The sequence below is a fragment of the Balaenoptera borealis genome (genome assembly GCF_965194805.1).
Source record: "Balaenoptera borealis genome assembly, chromosome: 16".
NCBI lineage: Eukaryota > Metazoa > Chordata > Mammalia > Artiodactyla > Balaenopteridae > Balaenoptera > Balaenoptera borealis.
Window position 1 is genome coordinate 52,730,558 of NC_138872.1, and position 8,618 is coordinate 52,739,175.

The window sequence follows — 8,618 nt, forward strand, 5'->3', positions numbered from 1 at the left end:
CAGTTGCATGTAAGCAGGCGCTCAATAAACGATTACTGTTTGTCATGATTCAACCCTACGACCTTTTTATCTCCTGAGATCACGGGCCTGACCGTCGCTGGCGGGAATGGAGGAGGTGGGCCGACCTGGGCCGTGTCTCACAGCTGGGCAGCCCTCCCCTCACCAGCACAAAGCCTCGACTGCGCCGGCCAGGGAATCGACCCTCCGGGTTTCCTTCCACTTGCCCCTCACGATGAAATTTCACGGCGGACCAAGGAGGGAGATGAACAAGGATCTCGCCCCCTCAGGGCTGGACAATAAAAGGCACGCCCCCGGCAAGTTTAAAATCGGAAGCCGGTGGTGCCGGCTGGGTCCGCAGCGGCCCTAGGGGACGTCCAGCCGCGAGAGCGCCACGGGCCACAAGCCCATTCTCCCCACTGACGGCCTCTGCACCCGGCCCCGCAGCGCCAGCACCTCAAGGGCGCAGGCGCTGGCCGCGCTGCCTACGGCATCTCTCCGCAGGCCCTGCGGCGGTGCTCACCCGTCCGGGGCCCACTTTTCTCCGCCTCTCCCAGGCACCGAGCAGGCGGCCGAGTGGACCCTGGCTCAAATGCCTTGGAGGCTGCGCGGGCGGGTGGGCCCTCTGCTGCAGCTCCGCCTAACTGCAGCGGGTGGGGACCACCTTGAAATCCGTTTTGACCCGGACAGCGATTCTCAAATTTGTCTGTGGGGGAAGAATTTTTCCACTTGTCTGTGGAGGAGCTTGTTAACAATTCAGATTTTCGGGCCCCACCCCGACACTCAGAGGCACAGGATCTCGCGTGACTCGGAGATCTGCACTTAAGTAAGCTTTACGAGGGATTCTGACCCTGGTAGTCCGCCGGTCACACCCGATTTGGGCTTAATTTCCACTAACCGACCTACGGATTCCGGCTCCCAGGGGTTTCCGAGATCCCGGAGCTCGCCCGATGGCCCCGCCTCTCGTCCCCAATTGGCCCCTCGCTCGTCCCGCCCCTGCAGGCAAATCTTTTCTTCTGGTTGGTCAGCGGTGAGTGTGTGGCGAGACCTGACCCAATGGGCGCTAGAGTTCTCGGAACGTGACCGGGAAGTTGGTCCGGAGCAGGCGCCGTTGGTTGTTGACGCCTAACGCGCTCTGAGACTTCCGGCGTGGGAGTCGAGCTCCGAGTCCTGCGTGAGTCCGCGGCAAGGGGGAAAGCCTGGTGCTTAGGTCCTGCCCTGGGGCGGTCCTGGCGGGGGCGGGCCAGGGGGTGGTGCGGCGGCGTCTGCAAACGACTGACGCCGAGGCGCCGGAGACGGCTGCGCCCGCCCTGGAGCCGGGCTCCTCGGCCGGGATTTGGGGCTTCGGGGCCCCCGGCTCTTGTGGACGCCCGCCATCCTTGCGCGGGGCCCGGGGCGCCTTCCTAACTGGGCGCAGCTGGTTTCGGGGCCAAGGCGGTGTGGAGACCTGAAGATGGCGTCGGGTCCGGGCTTCCAAGACCGGGAAGGGCTCCTGATAGTGAAACTGGAGGAGGACTTCGCCTGGAGCCAGGAGCTGCCCCCGACAGACCCAGGACCCAATCCGGAGGCCTCCCATCAGCGCTTCAGACGGTTCCGCTTCCAAGAGGCCGCTGGGCCCCGGGAAGCCCTCAGTCGGCTCCAGGAGCTTTGCCATGGGTGGCTGCGGCCTGAGATGCGTACCAAGGAGCAGATCCTGGAGGTGTTGGTGCTGGAGCAGTTTCTGACCATCCTGCCCCAGGAGATCCAGAGCAGGGTGCAGGAGCTGCATCCGGAGAGCGGCGAGGAAGCGGTGACTCTGGTGGAGGATATGCAGAAAGAGCTTGGGAGACTGAGGCAACAGGTGAGAGAAAGAGCTGTTTTATTTGCGGTTTGTTTGGCCCTGAGGACTGGGACATCGCGTTGGCCCAGTTACCCCTACGAATTTACTTGGTTGCCCTGAGTAGACCTTAGGTGGGCAAGAAGCCTTTTTGTAGTTTAGCGAGGAACTTTTATTCTCCAGATTTTCCCCATAGTGGACAGAGCGAGCAGTGAAGAGTGCCCTGTTTCCACGTGGAGGCAGTGTCTCTGCATCAGTGTGAGCCCAGGAGTTAGCTCGCTAGGTTCAAATGCTCACTCTGCTTCGTACTAGCTTTGGGACTTTGGGCAAGTTACTTAATTTCTTTGGGTCTCAGATTTGGTAAAATACCCCTCTAGGGTTGCTTTGAGCATTAGAGAGAGCAGGATGTAGTTTTGATCACACTACTGGTTTACAGTTAGTGCTTAATAGCTGTTAGCTATTGTTAAATTACAGTCAGCAGTCTAATCTCTACAAAGCTGGGTGGCAGTTAATAGTGGACTTAAAAAACTGGCACTGAAGCTCTGAGGCCACTTGCCCCAGGGCCACCCAAGTTTAACTTACCCAGTAGTCAGGAATGGACGCATCTTGAAAAGGTGGGGGAAAGCGAGAGGGAGTGAGGTGTGTCAGAAGAGCTGTGTGGGGAAGGTGTGCACTGGAAGTGAACTCCCCCCACCCCTCACACACGTTTTCTCAGGTGTACACGGGGTCAGAAAAGTTTGGTTTTAGTGTAATCCATTCTTCTCTCTTGGTGGGTCCAAAGGGATTGCCAGTGGTTCTCCGTTGAAGGCTTGCCCTCAGAATTCTGTACTAATTTCCCTTCCTTTCGGGCCCTGTTGTGATGGTGAGTGATGTGGGTTGGTTCCCAGGTGACAAACCATGGGCGGGGAACAGAAGTGCTTTTGGAGGAGCCTTTGCCTCTGGAAACAGCACGAGAGTCACCGAGCTTCAAGCTGGAGCCAATGGAGACTGAACGAAGCCCTGGCCGCAGGCTGCAGGAGCTGCTAGGCCCCAGCCCCAAAAGGGATCCCCAGACTGTAAAGGAGAGGGGTGAGGAACAGTTCTCTGGGCAAGTGGGAGGGAGGAGGCGCTTTGGGGTTGCCCCTGACACCAGCAGAATGCAGCATGGCTGCCAAGGAGGGGGCATTTCTGACCTGAAGGTTTCCAGATGTGGCGTGAAAGACCTAGAAGTGGTTTGGATTCCTCTTGGGGTGGGTGGAGGGAGGGGGATCTCTTAGTAAGCCCTTTTGTATGCAGAACGGAGACATTTAGAGCTCAGTGAATGATTGAGGGCTTTAATGCTTGGGCCAGCAGGGAAGACTGCTGGTACTCTGTTGTTTTGAATATCGCTTTATTATTCCTCGATTGCCTTCTTTTGTTCAGTGTTCGATCCTCAGAGCGGAGACTGGGTGTTGGGGAATGGATACTGTGTTGTGATAATCCTTGGGTTGCCAAGAATTAGGAATGCCGTTCTCATCATAATTTCTGTCACCTTCAGCATTATCTGCTCCCTGGCTTTCTCTCTTTCCTCCCGAAGGAAACATGGAAGACAAGGAGCTGACTGGGCCCCAGGTGATGTGGAAGTTCCCATTGTCTCCCCGAAGTTGCTCTTGTGGGGGTGGGGTCCTTTTGCCACTTGGAGAGGATCCTTTCTACCTCACCACATGCATCTCCCCCACCTTCTTTATTTGTCCTCCACACCTCACTTGTAGACCTCCCCCTTCTTCCCCTTCAAATGTGTCCTCAGCACACCTGGGTTTTGCCCCTTTAACCCATGACTCTGCTTGAATTGTTCTTGGTGCCTCAGGGCCTAAAGGCGATCTTGTGCTGTTTCAGTTGCCTGAGAGCTTAGAGGACGTGGCTATGTACATCTCCCAGGAGGAGTGGGGGCATCAGCATCCTAGTAAGAGGGCCCTCTCCCAGGACACGGTGCAGGAGAGTTATGAGAATGTGGACTCACTGGGTAAGGACTTCTTTTCCAGGGATGAAGGCTGAGCCATTTCTGACCAGGGTCCTGTCCCTTAGGCGCTCACCTCCCGGGTATAAGTTCTGAGTTTAGCCAGACGACCTGCCTTTGTCTAAAGTCCCTTGGACTAAGATCACTTAAATATTTGCCAGGTGCCACAGTTGGCACACTTAAGGGCCCCAGCTGCCAGGGCTGAGGGCGGGGAGTCTGAGCCATAATGAACTTACTAAGGCAGAACACGTCAAATCAAATGGTGCCCATCCCCTCCCCCCACCCCATCCCCACTTCCCACCCCTCACACACAGATCACAGGATGCTATAGGGCTCTAAGTTCTTGATACCTTGCAAGTTCAAAATGCTTATTCTTCTGACCTCACTTATGTTTTCTATGCTCCATTAGTATTTCTGGGCTCTTCCCCAGAGGCACAAATTTCAGGGGCACTGGCATCAACATTCCAGCTCAGTGGCTGTCCCAGTCCTTAAGAATTCAGGAAAGGGGAAGGCTTTGTGGAAATTTGAAATGATATATATCTAAAACAGGGTCTGAGTAAGTTAGATATAAATTAAGATGCATCTATGTGTTGAACTATTATGCAGAGATTAAAAATGAGGTCTGTGAAATATGACCAAAAACTGGTAGTTGGATTTAGGTGGAGAGTGTGTGGGTATTGTATAATTCCTTCATTTTTTCTGCATGTATGAAAATTCTCATAATAAAAAGTTGGGGGAGTCTTAAAAAACAGCATAAAACAGGATTGTGTACGTTACCATTATAGCTATATTGATGCACACCCGGTAGAAGAGTCACACTGCACTTTGTTTTCATACATGAGGTTTTCGTAAAGAAAAGCACAGCTATCATCTCACTTGCACTAATGTTGCAAGGGGGTCACTGCTGGGTTTGGTTGCCTTCACGGGGGCCTTCTCCAGGTTTTCTGTCACTGTGCTGTGGCTTGGTGCCCTAAGTTGAGCACAGCTGTTTTAGTGAGTGCTAAATAGGAAGAGTTCGGATCACAAGTTCTTGAAACTAAACTTTTTAAAGTCCGTGTTTGCTGGAGTTAGAGTGAGCATAGCACAGGGTGGCACTTTTGGGTTTTAATCTCAGGGTCCTCTCAGAGCCCCAGGTCCTTTTCTGATTGTCCATCATATTTACATTTTCTCCTTCTGGAGTTGCCCAGTCAAACTTAGTTGTATTTTATATGTATCCATAAGAGTCAAGGCTCTTTCACAGTATTAAACTGATTCCTCAAGGAACTGACCACCCTGACCATGTTTGTTTGTTTGATTGTTGTTTTAATTACAAAAGTTTTACATTCTCATTGCAAAAAATCCCCAGTACTACAAAAGTGTAAAAAGAAAAAGCCACAGTCTCCTTCCTCTAATTTCTTTCTCTAGGGGTAACCAGTGGGAAGAGTTTAGTGTATGTTCCAAGTAATTGCTGTCAGATTTCTGTATCCATTCACTGAAGGCAGGGAACAAGACTATCTTTGTTTGCCCTGGCTGGTAGAGGAAAATGGTGACATAGAAATCCTTTTCTTTCATTGTGAACAGAGTCTCAGGTTCCCAGTCAGGAGGCCCTGAGCACCCAGGTGGAACAAGAAGGAAAGCCCTGGGATCCCAGTGTCCAGACTTGCAAGGAGGGCCTGAGCCCCAGGAGCCCAGCTCCAGGTAAGAAACACAGTTGAGCTGCCTGCGCAGCTATCCTCCCGCTGTTGGGAATGAGGCATTTGAGGGTCTTGGTGTAAGGCTAGCCCATCACCACTGCCAGGGAGGTACATTCTTCCAGTGTCCCCACTGCCCACTTCCATCCCAATGATGGCAGGCGAGGTACCCAGGGTGCAAAGTGTAAGGAGGCATTCACTCCTGGGCTCATTTGCCCACCCTAGTCCCAGTCCTGCTCCATCTCACCCATTTCCCAAGGGCAGAAGCCAGAGGCTCAGTTGGAGAGGGAGGTCGGGGCCCCTACAAGGGAATTCAAGACTGGTTTGAGCTCTGATTCCTGAGTGACGGCCCCACCCCTTATGTGGATGCCTGTCTACGGTGCTTTACCTATATGGGGAAGATGGGAAACTGAGGTAGAGCCAGCCCTTCTGGACTTCTGACCTACAGGCAGTAGCACACATGGGATTTCCTTTTCTCTGGTGTAGAAATAACACGGGTTTGGTTTCTCTCGATCTTCCAGGGGAAGAGAAATTTGACAACCTGGAAGAAAGTGCTCAGTCCGTTTGCCCTGAGAGCATCCACCCTCGGGCGCTGCTACCTGGCCAGGCCGGAGGGGAGGTACCCTGGAGTCCTGAGCAGGGAAGGCCTCGTGACAGGGCCGAAGAGCATTGGGAGCCTCCCCCAGAGGTTCGGATGGAGCAGTCCTTAGTGGGAGCCACAAGTTGCAGAGAACTGGGGCGGCCAAAGGAACTGCGGCCGAAGAAGCTCCATTTATGTCCCTTGTGTGGCAAAAATTTCTCTAACAACTCGAACCTGATTAGGCACCAGAGAATACATGCAGCAGAAAGACTGTGTATGGGTGTGGGGCGTGCTGAAATCTTCGGCAGGAATCCACACTTTTTGTCACTACACAGAGCACAGTTGGGAGAGGAGGCCCATAAGTGCCCTGAGTGTGGAAAAAGCTTCAGTCAGAATACCCACCTGACTCGGCATCAGCGTACCCACACAGGCGAGAAGCCCTATCAATGTAAGGAGTGTGGAAAGAGCTTCTCTTGCAACTCCAACCTCCACAGGCACCAGAGAACGCACACAGGTGAAAAGCCCTACAAGTGCCCTGAGTGCGGGGAGATCTTTGCTCACAGTTCCAACCTCCTTAGGCACCAGAGAATTCACACAGGAGAGAGACCTTATAAGTGTTCCGAGTGTGGGAAAAGTTTCTCTCGCAGTTCTCACCTTGTCATTCACGAAAGAACTCACGAGAAAGAGAGGCTGTACCCCTTCTCTGAGTGTGGGGAAGCAGTGAGTGACAGCACCCTCTTTCTTGCCAATCATGGGACCCACAAGGCAGAGAAGAAACTCTTTCAGTGTTTAACTTGTGGGAAAAGCTTCCGGCAGGGCATGCACCTCACCAGACACCAGAGAACACACACAGGAGAGAAACCATATAAATGTACCCTCTGTGGGGAAAACTTCTCTCATAGATCCAACTTAATCAGACACCAGAGAATTCACACGGGAGAGAAACCCTATACCTGTCATGAGTGTGGAGACAGTTTCTCTCACAGCTCCAATCGGATTCGTCATCTGAGAACCCATACAGGAGAGAGACCCTATAAATGTTCCGAATGTGGAGAAAGCTTTTCTCGGAGTTCACGCCTTATGAGTCATCAGAGAACTCACACTGGATAGAAACAATGGGATTTCTTTTGGGCCCACATAAGGTGGCATATTCAGAGGGGCCTCTTGTTAAGAGCTGGTATTCCTTACCCAGCATGATCTGCATCTTTAAGGTAATTACTCCAAAGAGGAACCAGGGGAGGGTCGTTGTGAGGGAGGTGCAGAGGCAGCAAAGGATTAGCGGAAAACTGAAAAGGAATTCTGTTGGAACTCATGAGGATGGCACGTCTTTGAAGTGACCCTCTCAGGGTGGAATCCCCTCTGAAGTTTTTCCAGTCTCAGGGCACACCTACCCCCTCAGCATATTTAGCCAACTTGAGACTTGGGTGCCTTACTGTGTCCAATGTGTATCCCAACAACTTTGGGAATCCACAGACTTCCTGGTATTGCTTCCTCACTTGGGACATTCATCAGGAGCTTTTGGGCTCCTGAAGCCCTTGAGACCAAAGAAGAGGGGCCAGGTCTCCTGGGAGACCAGCTGGAGGCACCAAAAGACTGGTGGTGAGTTGCAGCTCTTCTGAAGTCCTGGCTGAGAAGCCACAAGCAATCCCGGGCAGCCACCACAGTGCCCTCAGTGGCCTGACAGTAGGGCTCATTGGCAGGTCATGCATGTAATTGTCACCTCAAACAAAAAGGAACCAGAGACCTAAGAGAAATAGTAAGATGGAATTTACAGGTCAGCCCAGGAATTGGCAGAGGAAACCGGGGTCTTAATTAGTTTACCCTTTGCAGAGATCAAGTCCTCAGAGGGTTCCATGAAAGGTGGGTTCCCTGGGAGACTTTGAAAACGTGGATCCTGGGGAAATTAGGAATCATGCCTTTCCCTGTTGAAAATAGGTTTGGATGGTAATAAATATCTTCAGGAAATATGAGTGTGTGACTCATCATTGAGGGCCTTTGACTTGGCCTCCAGTGTTGATCGGTCTTCCACCTGCTTTGGGTAGAGGACCTGGCTTTCTCTTTGTGGTCTTACTTGGTTGCTAAGGAGGGTTCTGACAATGGTGACAACAGACAGGCTGAGGGAGGGAGCGTGTGGCCCTGGCTGGCTCCAGGCTGGGACTGCTACGTGGTAACAAAGGGTCAAGTCCAGTGGCTGCTTGGGGTGATGTCATAAGGATGTTCTAGAAGGTTTTTTTTTTCCTTCTATGGTGTACAGCCGTGAATGTTGTCTATTTTTATTTTTTAACTTAAAAAAAAATTATTCTCTTTTTTTTTTGGCTGCGTTGGGTTTTCGTGGCTGCACACGGGCTTTCTCTAGTTGAGGCAAGCAGGGGCTGCTCTTCATTGCAGTGCGCTGTCTTCTCACTGCGGTGGCTTCTCTTGTTGCGGAGCACGGGCTCTAGGCGCGCGGGCTTCAGTAGTTGTGGCACGCAGGCTCAGCAGTTGTGGGTTGCAGGCTCTAGAGTGCAGTCTCAGTGGTTGTGGCACATGGGCTTAGTTGCTCCGCGGCATGTGGGATCTTCCTGGACCAGGGCTCGAACC

General features: G+C 52.5%; 1 protein-coding gene across 2 annotated transcripts; it reads left to right on the forward strand.

Moving 5' to 3' along the window:
• Positions 1–1,034: 1,034 nt before the first annotated feature.
• ZNF263 (zinc finger protein 263) lies at positions 1,035–8,003 on the forward strand. Of its 2 annotated transcripts, XM_082362110.1 has the most exons (6): positions 1,035–1,837; positions 2,701–2,881; positions 3,330–3,403; positions 3,668–3,794; positions 5,349–5,465; positions 5,980–8,003. In XM_082362110.1, the coding sequence occupies exons 1-6, from the start codon at positions 1,451–1,453 to the stop codon at positions 7,146–7,148; spliced, it is 2,055 nt and encodes a 684-aa protein (XP_082218236.1). In that variant the 5' UTR covers positions 1,035–1,450; the 3' UTR covers positions 7,149–8,003. The 2 variants fall into 2 exon arrangements, with proteins under 2 accessions (XP_082218236.1, XP_082218237.1); XM_082362111.1 differs by lacking the exons at positions 2,701–2,881; positions 3,330–3,403 and having other exon boundaries at positions 1,039–1,837.
• The last annotated feature ends 615 nt before the right edge of the window (positions 8,004–8,618 follow it).